General features: G+C 40.1%; 1 protein-coding gene across 1 annotated transcript in view; it reads right to left on the reverse strand.

Annotated features, from left to right (window-relative positions):
- Positions 1-353: 353 nt before the first annotated feature.
- Positions 354-27,219, reverse strand: part of b4galnt4a (beta-1,4-N-acetyl-galactosaminyl transferase 4a) — a 149,500-nt gene continuing 122,634 nt past the window's right edge. The window contains exons 9-20 of the mRNA XM_053491208.1: positions 21,687-21,753; positions 12,502-12,645; positions 12,263-12,372; positions 10,537-10,637; positions 10,197-10,270; positions 8,360-9,632; positions 7,337-7,695; positions 6,286-6,439; positions 6,124-6,196; positions 5,826-5,979; positions 3,023-3,149; positions 354-2,879 (exon numbers count right to left, since the gene is read on the reverse strand). Coding sequence (XP_053347183.1) covers positions 2,765-2,879; positions 3,023-3,149; positions 5,826-5,979; positions 6,124-6,196; positions 6,286-6,439; positions 7,337-7,695; positions 8,360-9,632; positions 10,197-10,270; positions 10,537-10,637; positions 12,263-12,372; positions 12,502-12,645; positions 21,687-21,753 — 2,751 coding nt within the window. The 3' untranslated portion in view covers positions 354-2,764. The remainder of the gene's footprint in view (positions 2,880-3,022; positions 3,150-5,825; positions 5,980-6,123; positions 6,197-6,285; positions 6,440-7,336; positions 7,696-8,359; positions 9,633-10,196; positions 10,271-10,536; positions 10,638-12,262; positions 12,373-12,501; positions 12,646-21,686; positions 21,754-27,219) is intronic.

The following is a 27,219-nucleotide window of genomic DNA, read 5'->3' on the forward strand; positions in this document are numbered from 1 at the left end:
GCTTAAACAGGGGTTAACTGAAACGTAACTGTTCATATGGAACGACACAAAGCAGAAAATGTGCTGATTGGTTCCACACATCTTTAGCACCTGAGTCATTCCTGTGAGCATAGATACAGCTTACATTGGAAAAGAAGGGAATTAAAAACTCTGGAGTTAATGTATCAGTGTCATCTCTGCATACAGCTGCCAGACAATCCAGTGATTTTTTTTTTTTTAAAGAAACCTCCTATTAACATTCCTCTTGCTTTAAACAGATACTAGCTAAGAGAACGGCTGATCGTTATGTATCAGTTAAAATCCCATTAAAACACATAAAACCCAGCTTGTCACCCTTAGCCAAAAAAAAAAACAAACAAAACAAAACACAGAAACAAAGGCACACGTAGGAGATGACAGAATTTGTCCACTGGAAGGCCTATAGACTACAGTTATAGCTCAGTGTAAAATGATCTAAGGTTATACAAGAGCTTTAGGCTGTCTCTCAACACAAGTTTGCATCTGAGAACTCGAACTCCGTGGTGTCTTTTCAAGACAAATAGAAACGAATGCACACAGACCAACAAAGAACAAAATCTTTTTTGTTTCTCGGAGAATTCAATCTCCGAGAATGAGTGTCAAAGGTCAGCAGGATTCTTAATTGTTCAGTGTATTTCTGAGAAGGAAATCCGGTTATCCACCCACAAGCACTAGTGCATGGTTATCAATGACTGGTTACATATTGGACAACATGACAGCGGACGAAAAGTCGCTGACGCTCTCTAGTGGCTGTTTTTTTTAGTCTTGTGTTTTGTCATCCTGGACGAACCTCCCTTGAGATCAATAGCAGTGTTAGTCCCTGACCCTGTAAACTAGCATGAAAATGTGTTTATGATAAAGCATGCTGGATAAGCATTTCTTTTAAATGTAATAAGTATAAATGTTTATGATTTCACACAGGTGATTCCTTTTATGCGACAGCTGTAAAGCTATAGTCCGAGATTAAGGTTAGTGTTAGCTGAAACATTAAAATACATACACCTGCTTCCTAGGATTAAATGCCAGAATACTGGTGTAGACCCTATATGTCCCTACATTGTGTAAGCGGAAAATAAATAAACGATTGAGCAATTCGATCTATTATGCAAAATTTGTCATTTAAGGAACTCCAATGTGCGTGTACTAACCTGAGGGAAAAAAACCCCAAAACATTCTCTGCTTCATGTCCTTTTTCAAATTTGTAATTGGCCTGGGCTTAAACAAGATAATCAGATTTTCCCCTATTAGATTTTTTGTGACCTCATTTGAAAAGTCCACCTTTAAACAGATCCCAGAACAGTGAGCTTTTCCATCATTTTGCATTATACGCCACAGTGTGAGTGGGTATACGGAATATATATTTAACCTAACAATATGGATTCTCTTCTTCCTCTCTCTGTCTAGTCCTAACTATCATTGATATCGTTTTTTTTTTCCTAAATAATGGCTTTCAGCAAACTCTTCATCAGCAGCTAGTTTGCTTCGTCTTTGCATTGTGAGTTACGACATCAGTGAACTTTGTGGTGTTTTTCTGCAGGATATATTTTCACACAGACTGAAGGGTAACTGATTTATCATGATGTATTGATGTCATTTCAAAACAAGGGAAGTGGGAATGTCTATATAAAATATGAGCAAGCAGGAGGCTGATACACTCCCCCCAGCTCCCATCTCTACTGCTTCAATGTTATTACCATCGATGGCGATTTGTCTAACCTTGAACTTTTCAGCACCACCATATTGTCCAGTATGCAATCATTCATTTCTATCAGCATTTGTGTCACCCTCTTCTGGCAAATACGAAGATGGTCCTGAAAGTAATGCAAACCGCACAAGTTGGTAGAGTAACTCTTCCTCTATACAAATGTACTACTCAACATCATTGTTGAACCCAACTTTCGAATCATCTTTGAAAACTCGCAGCTGATGGTTCTCCACTGCGCTACAGAATGTTAACGGAAATGACACTATTGGCACGAGCAATGTGGACAGATGGATAAAGAAGTTTAAAGGAAAACCAGCACATAAGACAAATAATGCAGTTGGAGATCATCCACTGAGAATTCGAGAGTTTAACAATTGCGCAAATGCATCGCTTATGATGAGCAGTACCTTTGTATATAGGCAAGAGTTACTCTGTTATGCCCACGTTTGCATTACTTTCAGTACAGCGTTTGTATTAGGACACATACAGATCAAGAAGTACATAAATATTATTCTGTACTTCAACAGAAACCAGTGCTGTAGTAACTTAAAAAAACAAGAAACTCTTATACCCATAAAGGACATATCTACCCACAGTGCTAAGCTTCTACACAATTACCTTCATACTTAACAGGATGTTGAGGCAGACACCAAGCAAATTCTCGAAAAACTTCTCCAGAACTTGACATCATTACGGAGGTCTTGCACTAGCCACTGCGCAGACGGCTTTTTCTCACTGTAGCACATTTTAGCTGCACTTACCTTCACTTTTAATAAAAATTTTCCCAAGCGTGGTTACTTCAAGTATAAAAAATCCTCTCCTAACAAATAAAGAATCTCACACACACAGTAAAAGCACAAAGAAGAGTCCAGTGAATGCTCTTGAAGGCCTGAAGTGCATACACGAAGGTAGCCAGGCTGCGTCCATGGGGATCCCTCCTGTACGGGACATAAGAGTCAGAGATCATGTGACTGCTCGGGACAGCCCATTTGTGTGTCAAGTGAAGTCTGACGTTCAGTTTATAAATATAGCGGCTGAGTCTTAGCCTTTAGAGCTCTTCTTTATCTGGGAGTTCCACATGCCCCTTTTAGAGTGATAGTAGTGGAAGAAGTTCCGTAATCTTAACCTCTCCACCTCCAACCCGTTCTGTAATACTCTTGGGAGAGAAAAAGAGAAAAAAAACGAGAGCTTGAATCAGTTTAGACGTTAAGAGATAAACATGAGAAATCAGCTTTACATATCTAACATCACTTTAGCTTTGCACAAAGAGTTCATTTTTTTTATTTCATTACTATTCACCTGTCCAGCAGTTCCCAGTCCTCTCCTCCCCAGCGATCCTTAAACTCCTCTGTGTTCATGCCGCCTATTTTGTCAAAGTCAGACTTATAAATTCCAAACAAGCCAAAGCCGTTCACCTCCCAGTATCCTGCCAAGAAGAGAAAATTAAAAGTGGAAAATTTCTAAACATAATCTTGTGTTACAGTAAAAAATATCATCTTTTATGCATGATCATATATCTTGGTATGGAACCCCTAAAGGGACATGGGTGGAAAAATGAATGGTTATGGCTATAAGCTCTGTTTCCTGAGGGAGAGGAACGAGGTACAACACATAATGTATGGGATATCCCATTTACCCTTTACTGGACTAGCAGACAAACAATTGATCACATAAGCGGATTTCCATTGTACGGTCCATGAAGACCCGTAGTGCACGTACCAGGCACAAATTATGCAATTTTCCCTGCTCCTCAGAAGCAAAAGGAGGGGAGCAGAAGCTATAAAGGTCGAAGACCATAGAGCTAAAATTAGGGGAGAAAACCTTAGGTACATAGACAGCGTTTAGCCGTAGAGTAACCTTTAAACCATTAGCAGCAAACTGCATGCAAGATGGATGTATGGACAAAGCGTGGAGATCACCCACTTCACCTGCTAAAGCAAGAAGAAGTACCGTCTTATATGAAAGACTATATATATATTTCATATCTATAGACTCAATTGGCTCAAAAGGAGGACCACAGAAGGCCTTAAGCCCTAACAATTAATCCCAAAAAGGAATACTGGACCTCACAGTGGGTCGCAGAAGTTGTACTCCTCTGAAAAACAGTACTGCCAGCAGATGAGCCCCCGGTGACTCTCCATCAAGACCAATATGGCAGGCTGATATAGCCGCCAAGTATACCTTAATAGAAGAGAAGGAAATTCCTTTTTCTTTAACATTTCTTGTAAAAGAGACAAAACCTCCATCATGGATCACTGAAATAGAAGAACATTCCGTTCTTGACACCATTGCTCAAAAGCTCGCCACTTGTAAGCATATAAACCTCTAGTAGACGAGGCCCGAGCACTCTGCTCACATTCGAAGGAGGCCCTTTAGCTATCAGATTGGACCTTTTAACAGGTAAGCGTGCAAGTTCCACAGTTCGGGACGGGGTGAACTACCTCCACCCCAAAAAAGAAAGAAAGAAGAAGGAAAAGGGCTGGATAATACTTGGATTAGAGTTACTCGTGCGTTGTTAAACAGGCTTCAAAAGAATTTCTTTTTAAGTAGCTGAGTTTTACATTCAGCTTTGCCTAAAATATAAAAAACATTCAGTTTCTACTCTGAGCTTGTCCTTGCGTATTTTTTGCCTGCTTTTTCCTCCGCCTCTGACTTAAAATAAATAAAAAAATAAAAAATATTCCACCCAAGTCTACTTTTTTTAAACTAAAAACTGGGAATAAGGCACACCTTAAAATGCTTGGAGTTAGGACCTTATAATTCAGTGTTTTTTGTTTTGTGATTTATTTTCTTAATTCTAGACCAATATTGAATATTTCTGAATATACTAAAACTATATATATCTATATTCTATTAGGTAATTAAGTAACAACAACATAGGAATACGAACTATGAATGCTGTTCTGTTTCTTGCAAGAACGTGTATTGTCAAGTGCATTTACAAAACATCAATACCATAATGAAACTGTCTCTCACAAACACCATCCTGCTTGAAATTTATTTAGAGTTACCAGCCTAAATAAAATCACCAATTAACAGCACCTCAGATTAGAGCCGTTATGAATAACCCGAGCACTTGTGAGTGTTGTTAAATGGTCAAATAGACAAAAATGTTTTAAAATAATCGTGAATTTAAAAATACATTTAAAAGTAAATTGTAGGCAGCTTTAATCAATCTAGAGTTTACAAATGCAACTGCAGAATCTAAACTCTTAGTGAGGACAGCAACAGTAGAAATGCAGTTACAGTACGTTGCCAATGTTAGCACACTCACATACTATAGCTGCTAGCCAATATCCACTTCTCATGCAAGTGGATAAGGAGTGTAACGAGTGATAATGAGTGGAGATGTAAGACATTTAAAACTGAAACAAATATTAATGTGTTATTCTTTAATTAATTAATATAAAAAATATAGTGCTCAACAGAATCATGTGGTATAAAAGGATTAAAATACACCCTGCTGTTATAGATATTAGAGATTAGGGGAAAAACTGATTTATGTATTACCACACTCACTCATTTAAACGGACTCAATCAATTGTTTTTCAAAATTTATTTTTACACTTTTAAAGCACTGGTCGATCGCAAGTGACCCTAATTGGTTATTTTTCCAGTGGATAGGCCATGACTGGTGATCAGCCTCAGATATAAACAATTCTGTACTGAGCACACAAGCTTTCGAGTGGTGCAACAGAAATTCATTTTATGGTGCAACATTATTAAAATCACACGCATTAAAAGCCTCCAATCTGCCTTTCAGTCTCAGGAGACACTCATTACAAACACCTAGTATTGAAATTGTCTTTTCATGGGTGCCCATGTTAGAAGCTCCACCCACCTGCACATTTGCAGCCGCCCAACACAGGCGCTCATTGTGAAGTTGAGTTTGAGACCTGGAAGGCGTTTGAGGCAATAAAACGTCGCAATTTCTTTATAACCCGGCATTTACAAAATAAATTGAATCAGCACCTACATATCATTATAGAAGGCGCCACTGTGTGTTGTTGATTAGTCTCCGTATCAGTAGCACACCCTGTCAAACTTCTTAACTGATCTGCTTTCTGCTGTAACAAAGTATGTGTGTGTACGTGGGTGTTACCATCAGGCTCTTGCGGTGAGCTCCCGCACCCCAGCCTCATGACGATTGGCGCGAAGGCTAGCCTGCCCTCTACACAGTGCTTCCTGATGCTCTCCAGGATGTTGAGAGGAAAGTGAATGTGCAGGTCACACAAGAACACAATACTGTGACTATCCTGGAGGAACACACACACACACACACACACACATACATACACACACACAACACAGGTAGTTACAATAGTAACATCTTTGGGTCACATGGTTGTTATTAATAAAATTTTACTTTTCTTAAAAATTGGCCAGTAGAGATATTTTACCTCAATAGTGTCCACTCCCATCTGCAATCCAGCTGAGCGTTCAAAATTCCCCTCCCTCCTCAGATAGTCATACCTTCATCGCAGCCCAATAACAAAAGCATTTGATTAACATCGCTTTAAAAAACATAAGCATACATAACATAAGCGGGTATGTGGATGTACCTTGGCACAGAGCTCTCTCTCAGGGCCTGCTCTATGTCCATATCGTCACTCTGGAAATCCACAATGATGATGTTGAAGTTCTCGTCTTTGGTCTCATGGTGCAAGAGCTCCATGTCACTGATGAACTGCTGCACCCAACGAGCCTGGTTCTTTACTGTGACGACAGATAAAAAACATACCAGAGAATATCATTACTGCAACCTAATACGAGGGTCAGTCAAGCATTATCCGCACTCTGCTTGCATTAAAACTTCTGTTGGCTGCAGAAAATGGTTTCCGCTTAGGGCTACTTTCTCTGTTACTTTCAAGAAGACAATCATTACTGGTAACGAGTCATGGATTCATCGATACGAACTTGAGGGTAAACAGCGGAGTGTGGAACGGAAACTTCCTCAATTGGCAGACCAAGTTAAAAAGTCAACTATCAGCTGGAAAATTGATGCTTACAGAGGGATTCTCAAGAGCCAGTTTTGGAACATTATCAGAAAAAACGTCAGACAATCAATAGTGCTCATAACAGTGAGATGCTTATTAAACAGTTTATGCCTCAGCTTCGGATTACATGCAGAGGACTGCCATCCAAAGGCATTGTGATCTTGCCCGACAATGCATGTCCGCATACTTTTGAGCACATCGTTGACACACTGCAAAAACTTTGCTCTGAGATGTTAAAGTATCCTTGCTATACTCCTGATCTTGTTCCATCAGTCTTTCACCTGTTTGGTCCCCTGAAAGCAGCCCTACGAGGATGAAGATTTACTTCTGATGAAGAAGTGAAGACAGCTGTACTCTCGTGGCTCGCACTCAAAAGCAACTTTATGTTGAAAAATTATATTTAATAAAAAAAAAAAAAAATAATATTTGTCTTTTCTAAAAGTTAATTAAAATACAGAGTGCAGATAATATTTGGCTCACCCTTGTACATCTGCACAGTAGATTAATAGTCTCAGGAGTAACACACTGCTCACGCACATTTTGACACAAATATTTCTTTCCTATACACAGCTTATTAGGCTAACCTTTAAAATCAGACTGGGAATCCCACACTCACCAGGTACCACGAAGTGCACCATGACATCTTTTCTCCACTGCAGCATGACCGGCTGACAGAGCAGCGGTTTGGCGTAGACCGTCCCGGGTCGCTGGGTAGCACGGGCTGTGCGGGTGAGTGGCTGAGCGGAGGCAGAGGATCTGGGTGAGATGGGAGCGGACGGGGGTGAGGCGGTCACTCCATCGCTGGTCTCCAGACTATCCTCGATCCGGCCACGGTGCAGTAAGAGGTAGATGTATTCAGACAAACGCACTACGTTCCTGCCTCTCTCCATCAGCTCCAGCTCAACCAGGTAGCGGTTTCCCCTCGCCGAGTCGCGCCTCTTCTCCACGTTTATGATCCTCAAGAGTGTGTAGATACTGCAAACGAGAGGAATCGTGTACGATTTAGGTTACTGTTTGACTTAAATAAGCAATACCACATGAGATAAGCATTTCACTGCATATCGTACTGTGTATGACTGTGTATGTGACAAATAAAATTTGAATTTGAGGGGGAGTGCTGTTGTGATGAATATCAGCACGGCTTTGATGCAGTCGCAGTTCCAAAAACACCATTTATTATCAGCAGATTATGATTGAGTTTTTTTTGCTCCTTCAACACTAACTAAGCACGCCTTCGCAGTACAATGTAGGAAGAAGGTGAGAAGAATAAAACATGAAGGTGGTGGACAGTTTTGTAAATATTGTAAGTGTCTCTTTATACAGTATTTCCATTTTTCCCGCTTTAACTTCCGGTTTTAAATGTGGGTTTCGACAGGCTGTAGCTCTCTCCTCAGCACTCCAACAATACCAACCTACAGTACTCTCCCCAATGTTGGCGACCGACAGTTTGTGTAATGTACGATTGTAGAACCCCTGGGACACAGAGTGACACATTTACTTAAACATTCTGCTGGTATTTCCTCTTTTACACCATTAACCATACCAAAGATAGGAATAATATTGCAACATTTTTATAACATTCACCCAAATGTAATGTCCATTCACATACACACACAAAAATAAATAAGTGGCCCCTCACCCTCCATTGTGCTCGTTCAGTTTCTCCATATACTGCGCAAGCACGTCCACCACCTCGCTCTCAGGAAGCTGCAGGTTGCCTGAGACGTTACACCTCAGATCATTCCAGTCAGAACGCAACGTCTCAAAGTCCATACTGTTGACAGAAAATGTCCTCTGCCAGTTAATAGCCTCTTCTGCCCAGCCTGGCCGTGGCTCTATCTCCTCATAGCTGTACTCTGACAGGTCGGCCTCTTCCTCCTGCTCGGGCTCCACCTCTGCCTGATTCACCTGCGTCTCCGTGATCTCAGTGGTCCGGAGGTAGGAGGTGAAGCGGGGAGGTTCGGTAGGCAGAGCGTTTTCTGAAGACATATTGTGAAAAGTGGGAGGAGTAACAGGAAAAGCAGGTTTAAGGCTCGAACTAAAAGGAACCGCTACCAATCTGTCCTTCTCAGTGTGACTTGTGGGCACCGCCCTGCTGGAGGCCCGGTGAACTGCGCTCTTATGACTGGAGTTTGAGCTTAAAGGGAAGGCTCTGTTTTCTCTAAGAGGGGGCTTGGCGAGGAACTGAGAAGCCCCGAGGATGCTTTTTCTCACCTTGGGCTTAGAGTTAAGGTTCATAAGTTTGGTGGTTTTCCCACTATGGTAGAGAAAAACTCCAGGAAATACCTCTCGCGGGTGCTGTGAGGAAGGATTTTTTTTCTCGTTCGCAGGCCGGGGTCTAGTGATGTAGATTTTATCTTTTCTGCGCTCCTTGTTGGTGTTCAGGTGACTTTTTCCAAGGTCACGGCGAGCATCTTTACGGCCAGCATGAGCAGAGTTGGTCAGAAGCTGCTTAGCTCGGTTAGTGAGTGCTGTAAGCGAGGATTTCTGTGGGAACAGGAGGGAAGATCGGCTCAATTTAGGGGTGGCTTCTTTTCTTTTCCCGCCTTCTTTGTGTTTCTGGATCCAAGACAGAGAGCGACCGTGCACTACGTTCTCATCCGGAATGTTCTCAGTCTCAGCCATCTCAGGCTGTCGGTCGGGATCCTCTAGCCCCGCCCCTTTCTTCCAATCCCTATCCCGTGTCTTGTCCTTGTAGAAGTAGTGTCTTTGTTCTCTCAGCACTGCCTTTCTCTGACGCACTTCCTGGTTCCTTTCATCATCCTCCCTCCTGGTTGTCACCGACCCTGATTTGTGAGAAGGGCTTGGGCTGTGACTCGTCTGGCTGGGCCGTACGACCCGCTTCGATGGCGGAGTGCCCACAATCTCTTCCTCATCCTCAGGATCCACACCTTCCTCCTCTTCAAGAAAATCTGCAAAAGGAACACATACATCATCGTGAAATCACACAGATTCTCATGCGTTATTGCCTATTTAAGTGGCGTTTTGTTCTTTTCTCTCTATAAAGGTCTTTTGAATGTTCTTCCGGCTCTCCTCTGTGTGAAAACACAATCAATCTTGCCTACTTGATTCCTGGCTCGAAGCCATTATATCAGCATGCTATGCCCTAACTAATGAAACACCTTGAGTAAACACTGCTCTAATAAAGCTCGTTTGGTGTTTTTTGGATCACTGAACTGACTAAGGTACAACATAAAGTTCAAACGCACTTGTGGGTCTATTTTTATATCTTGGTAGAGGGAAAATATCCTTATGAGAAATTGGAATATGTCACAGTTTTGACCTTGTGGGAACTGTTTTTTATTTAAAAATGTTTCATTATTATTAATATTATAATTATTAAACATAAATAACTGTCAATGGAAGGTCCTCACTAGAATAGTAAGACAAATACACACAGGGACACATTCACACACACACACACACACACACACACACACACACACACACACACACACACACACACACACACACACCATCAGGATTGGGGAAGAAGAATGGCCTGTCATCCTCCTCTTCATCCATTTTCATGTATTTGTAAAAGCCAAACCTGAAAAATCCCAAAATAGGAAATAATAAATTACAGGCTTGTAGTGTGAATTCTGCCTTTCAGGCATTACTCAGCAGACTGATGACCTGTACATTCCCTACAACTATTACAATACTTAATGCTTCTCTGGTTTCACGCACACTCAAGCATAGTCAAGAAGTACATTTCAACTGTGTCAGCTATTTCCGCTTTTGCAAAACATGCTTCCTCTTGCTTCTTAAGCATTCTATATATATTTATTTTAAAAAATCTCATACAGATCTTACTTCTCCAGATAAATAGGTGACTCTCGGTAGAAACACTTGTTCTCTCGTTCCATGTGTGTTAGCCGGGTGAAATCATTGGGATAGACAAAGGTCAGATAGACCTGCAGAAATAAGACAGATTGTTTAATAGGTAAATGCTTATGTATACCACACAAATAGAAAGAAACTATAATATACAATGATCAGCCATATTAGTGAAACCAAATAAACAACATTTATTATCAAATATATACAGTAAACTGGTGACAGGATCATGGGCACTCAAGGCTGTCCATGCAGGTGGGGACAAAATGCAAGCCTGTCCAGTCCGATCCCACAGAAAAGCCAATGCAGCATAAATCGGCATGCTTTTATATATGATAATGGCTTTAATTAATGTTATGGCTGATCGGTGGATTCAAGTAGCTATTAAAAACCTAAATATTTTTCAAAGTACAGTGAATAACTCTTTATACTGTGGATTGATCTTTGTTTAAAGCAACAGAAAACATCAGCACAAAAATAAAGGAAAATTTATTGATTTCAAAAGCAGTCCAGCTATATTTTTTGCACTGAGCCATGTGATGTTGACTGACATGTAACACCTTCATCACGTGAATTTAGGCACAAAATGACATCGTTTTACACCTGACATCATCTGACACAATCATGCTTTTGATATTTGTCGAATTAATGCTTCGTGCCAGGTTATGTAAGTTGAGTAAGGATAAGGATTTTATTCAAAAAATGGAAAAGAAAAATTTATTTGGTGATAATACTTAATCATGAATATATGAGCTTTGGCTCATATTAAGATGCTAAGTGAGAAATAAAACACAGGAGGGCAACCTGCTTTTGGAAAATAACACACACACACACACACACGCCCCCTCCCCAAAAAATGGTGTGACACAACCAGAATCCAAAAAGGAAGATGACAGCATGCCTTGAAGTGCTTTATTTCTCTTATGACAGTGATGTACCGAAGACAACAAATGTTTCTATATTAATAAACACCACATTATGTTTTTATCTGTTTATGGTTACATTTACAGGTGTGGAATGTCAGTGAGATACTTGAGCTGCTGTTAAAGCTTACATTATAGTAGCTATAAACAGCTGTTTACTCACTAGCCTTGCTTGGAGTTGAAAAAGAAAAGCACTGACACTGGAGACTCCTTCCATAAATGTAGGTTAAATATATATATTTTTGCTTTAGCAAACTAAACTAAAATTTTACAGTAGGTGTAGATTATTTATCTTGTCCATTATACAAGGCCATGTGAATGAAGTACTACAGAAACCATAAACTATACACAGTACTACATAAACGGTAATTGAATCTAAAAATTGTGATGTTAAAATTAACACCTTTTGACTAATCAGATTTGAGAATTCAGCACTGTTGAATGTAGATGATAGACAGAATAATAGTTTAATGTGATTATTTTGCTTAGATTCTCTAGTCAGTCTATTAGTTGTGCATTGCTCTGTACTGACCAGCAGGGGGCAGCACTGCTTAATATCTGCTCAGTCACCAAGCGCACACTGCAACAGGTGCATGTAAAAGGCTCCTTTGTTTCTCAGATACCCTCATCAAAATGCAAAACGAACATCTGTTTCTCTCCAGCACTGTTTTCGTGGTATAGCGCACACACACACACACACACACACACACACACACGTCTAATAATTTTAATCACTGTGTTTGCGCCTACGTGTGTACACGTGTATATGAGGAACTCACAAACTGCAGGCCTTGGTAGCGTGCGATAGGGAAGTCTTTAACCACATACGTGGGTGAGTACAGACAAGGTGGCAGCACGTTCTCCAGCCGAGAAGAGTCAATCATCGGGGCTGCGGAGGAAAAAAAGGCAGAAATAGAAAAAAAAGAGATAAAGGTTAGACCTTATTATGTGGTCCTTTTAGAGCAGGACTAACAGAGCGAACAGGAAAAGCGATAAAGAGCGTCAGATAAAGGCTCACTCCTGAAGAAGGTGTCGCGGGGGTCGGGTTTCAGCATGTCGGCGCCATGCTGCCTGCCGCTCTGAGTCTCCACAGGGAGTCGACTGTGACTGGCCAGCGTCTGAGGGATGTGATCCACGCTGTTCATCTTCATGCCGCTCTCATCTTTCACACAGAGACAGAGGGGACAGGGGGAAACAGTGCGTGCTGTTTTAGTTCATTATCGATGAATAGATAGATTCAGCTTTCCATGAAGTACCAGCATTAGGAAACCAGCCACAGTGCAGTCCTTCAGGAGAGATGAGAGAGGATTTGAAACGCATTTAATTCGAGCCAATCACCAATATGCCTGCGTACGACCCTCGAGCACCGTGCGCCTTCTTCCACTTGGTGTCGGCGGAAACTGACGGATTAGTCAGATTTCAGTCGCGGAGTGCTTTGCTTCCAGGGCTCGTGTACGCAATTTAATTTAATAATCTTGCAACCTAAACAACGGGCGGCGTGAAAGAGTGATCGATCACCTGTTGCTTGCAGAACAAACTCTGCTTCCTTTAAAGTTTTAATCAGAAAGAGTGCAGGTTTTAATCGCAAGCATCCATCAGCCCCAGCCGTGCGTTCATCCACTCATTCATCCAACCATCCATCATCCGTCCCCGCTCTCTAAGGACATTTGATTTATGTGTCTGGCACTTTGCTGTCTAATTGGAACGCGTAATTAAAAGGAAAGCTGAAATCAATTAATCCGCAGAGAATTTAAAAGGAACACTACATTTTAAGCATTATTTATTGAGTGTGAACAGTGCAACTAAGAGGTGGATCGTCTCATTTCAACTCAGACGATTGGGAATGGGGAATCAGGTCTACTGAGGCGAGACGAGTAATGGAGCTGGACAAAGCATTAGCTGTGGAACGCATTCAGATAGCACGTAAAGTCAGAACAATGCACAAGAATGCTGCATAACAGCAGCTTGTTTGGTAACTGGGATGTGTGGGCTTACGTAGGCATGCGTGGAGAGCATTTCTGCCTCATGGATTCAAGGTGCCCAAGAACAGGCTTGTGACTGAGTCAGAGCAGATATTACCTTTAGGTGTGAACATGTGTTAATAGTCTCACAAGTCTCTAGGATAGACTCCAGATCTACCGTGAACCTGGACAGGAAGTATCATACTGTTGATCATGCTGTTCTCTCACAATGTGGTAAATTTGACATTTTATGTCAAATAAATGACATTCTAGGCAATCATTTAACATTTACATCTATACAAACCCAGAATATTAATGGAGACCAAACACACGGTTGTGGCAATAACCTCAAGATTAGGGAATGAGCTAATGTTGAAGACCTACAGTACTGTAAGTGGCATGCAGCACATATTTAAAAGAAATCATTAAACACATTTAATAAGATAATGAAATCAATTAAAGCATTAAGATTTCTCTGCATTATTTGTTAAGGTCTAACATTAAGGATGAGGGCTTCAAGTCAATCAGGACTTGTGATAAACGTTCTCAGGAATGAAAGTGACAATCCAATTGACATTTACATAAGACTTCAAAACCTGTTAGCTGCAGGAAAACATTGGAATGGAGCAAATGTTATAAAGAAGGCTGTATGTTCATGAATGACGTGAGAATCTTGTGAAACGTTTGCACCATTCGAATGATAAATCCCAGCTGAGGTGCCTCGGAGCCCACTGCAGTCGTTCCCCTGAACATTAAGCAAGGGGAACACTTGATCCTTGAAAATCGACAGATAACTTGCAAACGGAAAAAAATAGACACATTTTGTCTGTGGAAACTGTACACATAATCATTCATGAACACTATTTCCACATTAAAGGAACTCGGCTGGGAGTTACAGCTGCATCTCACATACAGACCTGACCTTGTTCCAAGCCATTTTCACATGTTTGTGCCATTAAAAGTGTTCCTGGAAGGCCAGTGTTTCAGACATGTAGCAGGCAGTCCGATCATGTCTCTCCGGCATTCGGAAATACACTGGGGTAAGTGCATTAGTGTAGCAGGAGATTATAGAGAAAATTAGGTAGTGTTTCATTTACTACTGCACAGACCCAGGTTGACTTGAGGGGGCTTTTTAATAAAGTTAACTAAAATGCAAACTAACACTTAAACATATGCACTAAATGAAACAGCTATGATATAAAAGTAGAGCAAAAACAGAAAAGACAAAACTGAACAGCGCAACTGCAAATTTTAGCTTAGGGCATGAGGCGAGGTACACCCTGGATGAGGTGACAATCCATTGCAGGGCATACACACATACACTCATTCACACACTATGCGCAATTTGGGAATGCCTATTAACCTTATCTGCATGTCTTGGGACTGTGGGAGGAAAACTGGATTACCTGGAGGAAGCTCACCAAGCACAGGAAGAACATGCAAACTCCATACACACAGACCCAAGGCAGGGATCGAACCCTTGACCCTGGAGGTGCGAGATGACTGTGCTAACCACTACGCCACCATGCCACCCATATGACACTCAAAATGTCACTTCCATAACGTCAGTTCGTCCTCAATCATGTAGTCCAAAACCATTTTCATATTATACTTTTTGTGTTTATTCAAGTCCCCGTCATAGCACATTGTTTCTGTAGCTGCCTTTAAAATGCACAGAGTTTATTGTAAACCTGTACTCTCATAAACATTTATCATTTACTGTCACGTCCATAAAATGCTAGAAATTTCCAGGATTTTAATGATTATAAGAACTTGGAGGATTTGTTTGTGTTTAGCTAAAAGAGATTACATTAAAAGTTATTCAATGGCACAAAGCTTATCTGTGCTCTGAGACTTTTTGTTCACCGTAACGTTTCTACCTCTGAAACTGCCCAACTGAAATATAAACTGAAATGATGCAAAAATTTGAACGAATTACAGAAACTACACAAGAGCGCAGGTTTTCACAGAGCAGGAAGGATGAATTGTTCTCTCTCTATCTGTCTCAGTAATGCAAGCCAAATGATTATGTTTGCGTAGTTAAAAATCTCTCGCTTAAGCACACCAAGCACCCATTCGTACAAACAGAGGCTGAAACCGTGCACTGACAGGCCATGCATCACAGAGGAATCATGTTAGCCATCATAGCTGTTGTGTGATGTAGCAAATAGGTCCTGGCTACAGTAATTTGATTAAAAGCATCATTTAGCATAATGAAAAAGTCTCTTATTCCTGTCTGGGGGGATTCGGGGTCACTGAATAGCTTTAACTGATGATCACAGCTATATTTTAATTCATGTTCAGGGACCATAAAGCAGCTGGAGCACAGAGTATAATAAATTGACATAAAGGCTAACCGATAATAAAATGATGTGTGAAGTAGACAAGGAGGTCCTGTCTCTGCTTTCCTGTCTCTAGCAAGAAAATCATATTTGTTTGGTAAATTTTAAAAGTTGATGTGTTCCTCTGGAGAAGAAACGGTTAAGCAATAAAAAAACGTGGGCTTCTGCTGGCTGTGGTTGCCAAGCAACCCATGTCCCACAATCCCTTTCTTCCACCTCCATCAAACCACTGTGGCAATTGAGGCGTTAACACAAGGCAACCTAAAAAATGAATGATTTCAGATCCTCACCGTTTTGCGAGGCTGGGCCAATCCCATCTGGATTCCCAGGGTAATGACCAAAGGAGAATTTACACAGCAATTTGAGGACAGAATTTTTTTTTTTACATGACAGTCATCGAATGGGTCTCAATTCCATAGCAACGGCATGAATGACACCTAAAGATGCTGTCTGATGAGATCTGTGCCTGAAAAAAATGACATCTGTTAAAGGGCCTAATGTTAAATCACCGGAGGAACTTTAACTTCATGTTTAAGCAGAAACACTCCAGGAGAAAAGGCATTATTATTCTACAACAACAGCTATCACACTCAGTCCCTGCTGATTTGTCTCTGATATTTCTACAAGTATTTTTCTTGTATTTAAAGTGTAAGCTTAATTAACTTCGCCATACATTGACAGAACCGTTCGATGGAATATCACGTCTTCATTGCTTATTCAGGAAAATCTCATTTATTCGAAAACATGTTCTGATTAAAAGCTAACAGAAATCCAACACCTCTGAATATATTGAAAGGTTTTTCTGTATTGTAAAGGTATGTAATGTAAGTCATCTAGAAACTGACATTTTTGATTGTCAAAAGATATAAAAATGTGATTTAATCAGCTCGTGGAGCGCTGCCATATTACTGACTTTAATTTTCCTGCTAATGAGCCCCCGGTGAAGTCAGTATGGAGATGAAGTGATGAAAAGAATAAAAATTCGGCTGTCTCGCGCATCTATCATTCCGTGATTGCTGCAAGTAATTAAACATTGTTCAGATACACATATCACAACAAATAAACACTGTGTGCAGCAGCTGTCAAAGCCAGTTTCCACTTTTACATCTGTTAGTGAAGTCAAAGCTCTCTATTTAAATGACAATAAAATCTACAGACCACGCTTAGGATAAAATTTTGGGATAGAAGTCAATACAATGTCAAACATCCTGCTTCTTTAACTTCATTATTTACCTGAAAAGAGACCGCAAATAGGTACTGTCTGTCTTTAATGGTTGAAACTGTGTCATGAATGGACACAAACGAAAATTTATTGCCAAAGGAGACAAACCCAAAAGCCCAGATACAGACAAAGTAAAAGTAAAATACTGTGCAGAAATTCTTGAGCCAGCGCTCAGTTATATATATATTAACTTAATTAAATATAGTGGAACCTCGGATTACGAGCAAAAAATTAAATATAAAAAAATGAGGGGCGTCTCAAGACAGGCACAGAACTGTTAATGCCAGGATGATCGACAAATGTATTAGACCAGATAAAGCAACTGAATCCCTGAATAGGGATATTAACAATCAAACATTATTCAAATTAATCAATGTTAAGATTTTAAACCGACAATGTTGTTTTATCATTAACTACTACCGATTAATCCATTAATTATTGGTAACATCTACTATCAATTAGGAAGAATGTGTGCAATTTGCAGCACCGACTGCTAACATTAGCTAGTAATAAACTAGTTCAATGCTTAGCAATGAGCAGAAATTTGAAGTGCGCATAGATAGTGAACTGCTGATTTGAAATAGTGTGTGTGTGTGTGTAGAGAATTCTGGGAAATAAAGTTTGCATTTGCAGACAGGATTGGCATTAAAACCTCCTCATACACTCAGTGATCCCACGAACACTGGGATTGAGGTGGGAATACACCCTTAATTGAATGCCAGTCCATCGCAGGACAACACACAGACACGCACGCACACACACACATGCATGCACGCATGCACACACACACTTCATTTGGCGGCAGTTTACTATAGCCAGTCCACCTGACTTAATGTTTTGGAGAAATGAGGGAAATAAGATGTAACTGTAAATCTTGGAGGAAGCCCAGAAGGTTAAAGAACCTCCACCTAGACCTGGGCAACAGAACAATAACAATATATACCGCTATAAACAATTCTTCAATAACAATAATTTAAAAAATGTCTGATAGGATGTCTGGTTAAAAGCAATGCATTAGGAGACCACTGTTGTGACTCAATTTTGGAATTTGGAATCTGTCGAAAGACACTTGAAGGCTGTCTATGTCACAGTGTCACACCAAACGCTGTCACATTCCTTCAAATGCTGTTGATGTAACAACGTGGGTCTCGGGGGGGGGCAGAACCGCGAGGAAACATCCTGCACTGTTCAGAACAGGCAGCGCCGCGACTACCTAGACGTGTGGTTGCCAGATGACGGTGATGTAAACGCAATCGGTTTGCACCTGTCGATGCGTTTATTTAAGAGCCCTGAATCCTGGTACTGAATCAGGACCAAGGACAAGACACAGACAAAGTGTGCAGCAAGCCAAAGACAAGATTAAAGTTCAAGACAAAGACAAGGACAAAAGACCCGGGTAAAGTCTTCTAAAAGATTGATAGACAAAGCGCGGGACGCCATCAGTCTAGCGTGCGCTCTCAGTCTGAGGTTAAAGTGTAAAAAGCACATAAAATCACACATAAAGCCTTAGTAAGGGTCAACTTGTCCAGGGAGGATGGGAAAGTTTATTTTATTAGTTTCCCAAACCCTGGAGCTCTGTTAGATTTGGGTTTTCTTTTTAGCTTCCTAATTAATGATCCTCAAACAGGATGGTCTTCCAGTGTGTGTATCATACAGTAAGTACTCTCATAGCCTCCTATTTCATTGTCCCCCTCAGAAGCTCTGTGTAAGGGCTCTTAAAAAATATTATTACACCTTGTGGTGCGGCTATGTCACCATGTAACAGATGACAAATGCAGTCTTGCTTCCCTAAACAGAAAGGACGAAGTGGTGTGAGCTTCAAGGCCTAAACCTATCCCAAGATTCTTTTAAAAACTAATACATTACATTAACATGAAGTTAAGTGTTGCATCACGTTAACTAATGGCTTTTTGACTTCTTAGATCAGACTAACTTATTGTGGTTTGGCCTTGGTTTGGCCTTTGTGGTCTACGCAGCCAGCAAACACCTTTAGTCACTCGAAATGAGACACACACACAACAGAAGGGAGGAAGAAATTGTCAATAAAATGGAAATTTTAACTCGGCAATATGGGAGCTTTTTGTGCTCTGACGGAGAGGTGTAAATTGTTTAAGAGAACAGTTCCCGAACAAAAAAATGGAAAACAACGAAAAAGATTTACAGTACAGAACATTTATAATATTGTATTTAAAGAGTATTTAGTTGAAGAGTTTATATTTCTAATATTTGTTCAAATAAGTTAAATCTCCTGCCATTTATTGAAAAATAGCCTTATAGTAGCTTATTAAAAATGGTCAATAATTATAGTAATCAATATGACTGATGTAAAAAAAGATAGTGATAAAATATTTAGACATATTGCTAGGCCCTTCCTCCACCTGATCTCAGGACTGAACCAGGAACCCTGAATATATGAGGTGGCAAAGCTAGTCTTTCCACTACTGTGTCCTCTTCTTCTTAATTTGACTTGATACATGAAACAGGTGGCACAGCCAGACATACGGTCACCTCTGAGCTAGCTCCAGTATCCTTCATACGCAAGGCATATATAATATCAAAAAATTACTGATTAAGATGAGACTTGGAATTTGCTCACATTGTAATTAAATGAATCTCTTACCACAGAGCCGGCTATTAATACCCGTTTCAATCACATTTCTATCAGATCAACATCCCTAACCCCATATAATTAAGTCATAAAACACATCAGGCACTACTGTTTGTGGTGTGTGCCTAAATCTCCTATCGCTCCTCGCTCACTCCGGAACTCAATAGGTAGGCAGCCCTCGCTTCCGCAGGTGTGGATGGGGCGGGAACAGGCACTGGCTGGTGGTTAAACCACGCTAATAAATCTCGGATTTCTTCCCACGCTATAAAACAGGCTATTGGGCTGTCTGTCTGTCTGTCTGTCTGTCTGTCGTTCCGTTTGCCTGGACCTGGAAAGAGACAGTTAATCAAAGAGGCACGAGGAGTGGCGTGGAGGAAGCGCTCTGCTATGCGCCTGGGACGATAAGAACAGCCGCGAGCACTACTGGAGCTCACCCCCCGGCACAGGAACTCTTAAACTGCGGCGGATTTCGTGATCTGCCGCCGAAGGAGAAAAGGCAGCTGTGTGTGAAAGCAGCCCAGGCGTGGAGTGTCCGGGAGATACCTGCCTGCAGTTGCATCAATGAAAGCTGGAAACCGGTTTACGGTCCTGTGCCCACATAACAGCTGGGCACTGCCCACGGACCTGCACATGCAATCTTTTTCTCTTCCTCCCTTCTTTCCATAAGACCTCGCCTCGTGTCCGTGTTTTTGGTGTCGCCTGTGCATCGAACCATTACATGTTACAGAGTAATGATCATCTATTTCATTGTTTGATGTGACTTGATGCAAAGAGGAGTTATTCTTTTTTATTAAACAGAAGTTAATTATGTTCCTATTAAATTATGTCCCAAAGTGTTTTATTCATCATAGCAATATGCAATGCTGTAAATATATTGTTTCTGCATATTTGTCACATTTAAATGATAGAAATCAGCAAACTAATTTTAATATTGCACAAATATAAAAAAGATAAGTAAATACAAAATGCAGTTTTTAAATGATGATTTCATTTATTGAGGGAAAAATAGATTTGCACCTATCTAAAAAAGTATTTGCCCCCTAAACCTAATAACTGGTTCTGCCACCTTCTGCAACAACAACTGCAACTAACTGTTTGCAGTAACTGACAATGAGTCTTTCACATACCTGTGGAGGAATTGTGGCCCACTCTTTCTTGCAGAATTGTTTTAATTTTGCCACATCTGAAGATTTTAGAGCATGAGTGGCCTGATTAAGGATCTCAATCGCATTTAAGTTCAGACTTTGACTAGGCCACTTTAAATCCTAAGCCATTCAGAGGTGGACTGGTGTATTACGAATCATTGTCCTGCTGCAAAACACAAGTGCACCTGAGCTTAAGGTCATGAACTGATGGCTGGACATTCTCCTTCAAGAATTTCTGATAGAGATGAAAACTAAAAAATCAGGAATGGGGAAATACTTTTTCATGGCACTGTAAAGCAAGAAAGCAGAAAGTGCCACATCCTCTGTAATAAAGCCTTTTCCACAGAGAAGAACTTCCTCTGACACTGGAGAGTCTCTCCATAACCGTTCAATAAACACATCCTTAGAGAAAAACTCAGCAGATCAATGTTTTTCCCTCAGCTGTTAATATAGAATCAGTAACATGTTAGAAAAAGAACATCAACGTAAACCTGTAATTACAGCCTGCACTATTGTACTGTCAATGATTTTTAACCAATCAGATTTGAGGATTCAACAGCACTGCTGTGCTAGAATAACATACAGTTAGAGAATTGGTATTTTCACACATTATTAACATTGATGAAAGAATTACAACATTGATGAAAGAATTACAACTCATATCATTTCATATCGTATCATATCATACCATCCTAAACGAGGAATCTTGCTAGTTTTGATCATTCTAGAAACCGGATCTATCGCCATCCTAAGAATACACAGTGCCAGGTACCTGAGCACCTAACAACTGGCACAACACTGAAAGTCATGACCAGTGAGGAGTCACATGACTGAAATAGTGTGACAGCTGATCAGGTGGTTTGAGGTGGACGAAGAATGTATGTACTCTGTGTATGTGTGTGTGTGTGTACCCAAGGGAGTTTACCTGTGTACAGGGAGATGTATGCAGAATCAATGACCTCGTATTTTAGGCCTGGCAGGAAAGGTCGCCACTGTAGTGTAGGAGAGAGAGAGAGAGTGAGAGAGAGAGAGAGAGAGAGAGAGAGAGAGAAAGAGAGAGAGAATTAACAACTTAAAAGACATTTTCACATAAAAAAGATCAGTCTGAACACTAAGAGGACAAAATGTCCACATTATTCTTCATTCATCTTAGTCTCAGCGTGCAAGGTCACGCTTCACGTATGTGTCAGACACATATACCTCATAGTGAGAACACACACAGACACACAGACACACAAACACACATGCAGGGTTTTGTGAGAACTCTGAAACTGACAGGCTACAAGTCTTTTAAAGACTTCCAGAAATTACCGCATCACTTCTTGTTATCCTTCCACTAATGAGATGTGACAAGGCATTTTCCACTCTCAGAAGTGAGATGAAACAACACACATACCCACACACATACACACACACATACAAGGATAAGCATTACACCTATACATAAACCATATTCTTTTAGAATACGCAAATCAATTTCAATGTCAATTGTTTCTTAGTTTAGTTGTGAATGTTGAATGTTTCCTTACAGCGACACAGCTGAAGGTGAACCTGGAGGCAGACTGCAGGATGCAGGATAGTGACAGAGCTACTGTGCGCAGGGACACCACTGTACATGCAGGGCCCTTCAGTCTACACTATCAACACCATCAATCTCTGCTGCCTCTCCAGAGCTGTGAGCCATCAGCCACCGTGAGCTGCTTTCTCATAAGAAGGCTGAAAAAAGGGCGATCTGAGTTTAAACGCTGCTTGGGTTGTCTGTTATACACGCCAGCAGTGTTTATACACTCAGAGGAGGTGCCAATCCATCGCTGGGCACACACACTATGGGCAGGTTGGGAATGATAGTTCATCTAATCTGCATATTTTTGGACTGTGGGAGGAAACCAAACAAGCATGGGGAGAGTATGCAAACCACTACGCCACCATGCCGTATATATAAAGGGGCCCAAAAAAACGTATACAAACTTCAACAAAGGTTGTTATGCCCTTTTTAAAACTCAAATTAAACTATGGCAGCAATGAGTAGTATTATGTTTCGTTTAAAGATGTCAGTAGTCGCACTATCGTTAATGCTATCATGTGATCTTCGAAAGAGAAGCACATATTTTTCATGTTGAAGTGTGTATACATTTTTTAGACCCTTTTGTATATACCACCAGCCAAAAGTGTGGACACAACTCCATGGGGTTTCCAGATTGCAGAAGTTATTTCCTCCTACTTTGTAAAACAATGCGGAAGGAATCCAAAATACGAGATGTGTCTACTACTTATGCCCCGTAAAGCCATCATCATGGCTCTAATCTGTGGTGCTGTTAATTGATGATATTTGATGCTGGTGACTCAAAATTAGCTTCTCCTCTGCAGGTAAGAGGGCTTTGGTCTTGCTTTTCTGGGATGGTCTTCATAAGAGCCAGTTTCATCATGCTGGGTTTTGCAAATGCACTTGACAACACTGTCCTTGCATAACCTTATTGTTGTTGTTACTTCATTACCTCATTCCATATGTGTTATTTCATAGTTGTGAAAGAAAAAATGCATTGTTCTGGGATGTAGAAAATAAATCCAAACTTGTGTCCAAACTTTTGACTGATACCGTGTATATGTACACAACCCTATCAGCCGTAACCTGAAAACATTAACTATAATTTTGTGTATCTTCCTCTTTGTACTACAAAAACAGCTCTATGGACAAGACAAGGCGTGTTGTGGTATCTACCATCAGGACATTAGCAGCAGGTTGTTTCATTGCTGTAAGCTGCAAGGTGGTGTCTCCATGAATCAGATCCCCATAGATTCTTTCATCTGACTGAAATCTGGAGAATTTGTAGACCAGGTCAAAAAACCTTGAACATAATAAACGTTTGTTTTTTTCCCATTAGTTCATTGTTTTTTTTTTAGGATTGAACCAGACAGACTAGCCTTTGATCCCTACAGATATAAATGAGCCTTGGGTGCTTATGATCCTGTCACCAGTTTACTATTATATAATTGATAATCAGTATGTCCTTGTAACGGCGGGCTTAAAGGCACCCTATGCTTTCCAAAAAGCGCACGCTAAATCTGAAAATAAAAGAAAAGAAATCAACGTTATGTGAAATCATTCCACATAACGTTGTCTGCTGTCATCTGCGTTTTCTTCTGCCGATCTGGTCCTGCGATTGATGTTATGGCTGATCAGTATATAAAAATACCACTGTGGTATTAAAATCTCTAATCTGACCAGTCAGAAGGTGTTAATAATTTTGCTGGCTATAATTGAAATTACAGGTTTAGAGTAATGCACTAATTCTAATGATAGCATTGTCGTTTCAATAGAAACAGCTCAATTACATGCAGCTTTTATGATGGACGCACCACTTCAACTAAGAGTAATATTAAACCTCCTGTTTTTAAAAGACAACCATATAATCATTTATGAATGTCTGTAAAAAACACTGTCTGTAACATTTATAGAAGTCGGCTCCACTAACAGGGACTCTGCTTCCCGTCACACAGCTCCGATGGTGATAATTTTCCAGTAAGGGCATGACCCCAAAAGTCTCATTCCTTACAGAAATAACCAACCTGCCAGTTGTATTTTATAACAAGGTAATCTGTCAGCCTCAGTGAAAACTCATGAAATTAGTTTCTTAGGCAAGATTAATAAATAATCTGTATATCAGATCTGAAGAGAAAAAAGCTTAAGGTGTACAATCAGTGCAAGTCGCTTTGGAATGCTAGACCAGGTAAGATAACTATAATTAGCTAATTCCTCCTAGCCTACAGTATCTGAAAAGTCATCATTCCATAAAATAAAACCGGCAAGGATCTACAGTATGAGAAATATATCATAAAAATAGATTATGGGGGGAAAAAAGGACAAATAACTCTCTGCCTTATAGAATAATAAACTTACAGAATCTGCCTCACTAAGGTTTTTATTTTAAGGCATTTATTGTCTTTCTTTAGGCATACATTTTTTTTTAAATCATCTCCAGGCAGCTGTGAGAAGTTAAAGGGTAGCACTGGAGTCAAAAAAGCTATCGCAAAAACTTTTAAGCAGGAGCTAGTGACCTTTAACAGAAGCGGAGACGGGTGTAAAATGATCTAACAGTGTTTAGAAATACCAATTCCAACACTGAGAAAAGTAATTCAGGATTAAAATAGGTGATTGAATAGGAAGGGCTGAAGAATAACAAGAAAAAAATATATAACAGGAAATGTGATGTACAGGACAGTTAAATTATTAAAAACTTGTTAAAAATATTAGCTTTCGCTATGAATATTTTACCATAAATATTTTAATCATGTTAGTTAATCATGTGTTGGCATCGTACTGCATCAAAATCATGCAGAGCAAGAACTTTACTTATTCTTTAAAAAATTTCTTAAACATCAAAAGGGGGGAAACATTAGGATCTCAGTGACTAACAGTAGCATGGTTGTTAGTGTCTGACAGGCTGTTTTTTCTTTCAGGTACTGCTGATCTCCTGGGAGTTTCACACACAAGCAACAGTTCCTGGATTGTGCGCAGAATGGTGTGAAAAACAAAAACCATAAAGATGCTCCATCGTCTGATCTTTGCACTTTTCCTGCTCTAGCACACCATCATCATTTCATGCTAAACTTGATAATTAACCTGCGATTAAAGGCACACGTTAAGAACAGCAGAATCACACGAATCTGAGGTGTGCCGCTGTGATGAAAGTTCTGTAACATTGACTCTTGCAAATTCAAAATTTCCTTTATGGTAATGTTCAACAGCTTTAAATACTACTGGGGTGCTTTAGAGAAGCCTTTTAGCACTTTGTACTCTGTATGTAAAATGTCAACATCTTGGGTGATGCTGCAAGAGAATCTTGGATTGGGGTATTTGTGCTGAACCTCTGGATCTATACTGACAGGTGGCCTGTAAGAGATATACAGTGATGAGTTACTGGCTTAAATCCTTTCTAGGAAAAGGTCAAACACCAATACACAGAGTAAAAGAATAAAATCTACCAATTAAGGAAACACTGGCAATGTTGAAAAAAACAGCCTGTTGTATTTCATCTTTTTTTTCTTTCTATCTGACAGGGTGGATTTGTGACAGTGTGATAGGGTGACTCTTTTCATTCGCACGTCTTCCCTTTTGTCAAGGGCAAATCACAGGACACTGCACTCCTCAAACAGCATTCTGCTTTTTATTGCCTCCAAAACCCTCTGCATGCTTTGTCACCGTCAACAGCAAACCTTTTAATTGCCATAAAAAAAAGAAATCTATTACACCTTTCAACACTTCATTATAAACACTAGGTAAAACTGGATTTGCAAGCAAAAAACAAAACAAAAATATTATACGATACTTGCTGCAACTTACTGCATATGACTGGTTCAACGTTATAATGTAAATGTAAGATTAATAATACATCTTTTTCTATTCCACAGGTGGCTTTTACTTTCCAGTACCAATTCAGCCTGAGAGAATACCATTTAGCTGAAGTGAGCCTCTACTAGTCGTGTTCCACTTCAGCTTCATCGTGACACATCTCGTTTAATCAGGTTCACTCGCACACTCCCGATGCAGAGTATGTGTTTTGTCTCGGGCTCTTGACTTCAGATCCACCAATCAGAGCACACCAAACAGTGATGTGTTGCCATGGGCGACCTTCTCTCGTGAGGAGAGAGATTGCACACAAAGAGGTGAAGAATTATTTTCCTGCTATTAAAATAAAGTGTAAAGAAATGGCATTTAGAGAGTATTTTAGGGGTCAATGTATTTTGGTCTGATACCAAGACTGGTCAATGATACCTGGCGTTAAGCATTTGAGTCTCATTTTTTTCTAAAATGACATGCATGGATATCTGCAATATTTGAGTTATTTTAGCTCATCACCAACACTATTGCTGCTCGTGTGCTGTGCACTCTGTCCTTGCTTTCAGGCTTGTTAAGAAGCAGTTATTTTTGGCTTCTAATTTGATTTCCATCACAATGCTGATAGTTTCCTTAAGCACTGCCCACAAATCTCTGCAAGTGAGCATTGTATCGGAAGAGCTCTCCCCCAAACGCCAACTGAGGCTAATTGTCAGATAAACAGATGGACGAATAAATGACTAAACAGCGTAGACACAAACACACATTGATAAACACACACAGACGTAGATAATGGGAATCCAGTGTTGCATGTGAGGCGAGGAGTGGCTGTGAAGGAGCGCCTGCTGTTTCCGCTCCTTAATAATGAAGTCATCAGCTAAGACAAAAGCACTGAGGCAATGAGCGAAGAGATAAAAACTGGGAAAATATACAAAGTAAAAGACAGAAACAAGAAAAACGAAAAAAAAAAGACTCGTTCCCAAACCCATTTATACAGTATCTGTTTGTTTGTATGTTTGGAAACATTGTATTTTTCTCAGTAAATTTACTCTATAAATATTCCCAATTAAGTGATTGATCGACCACACTTAGAAATAAAAGAATGGTTAATTACAAGCTTTAT

Source organism: Clarias gariepinus, chromosome 2, assembly GCF_024256425.1.
Source record: "Clarias gariepinus isolate MV-2021 ecotype Netherlands chromosome 2, CGAR_prim_01v2, whole genome shotgun sequence".
Classification (NCBI taxonomy): domain Eukaryota; kingdom Metazoa; phylum Chordata; class Actinopteri; order Siluriformes; family Clariidae; genus Clarias; species Clarias gariepinus.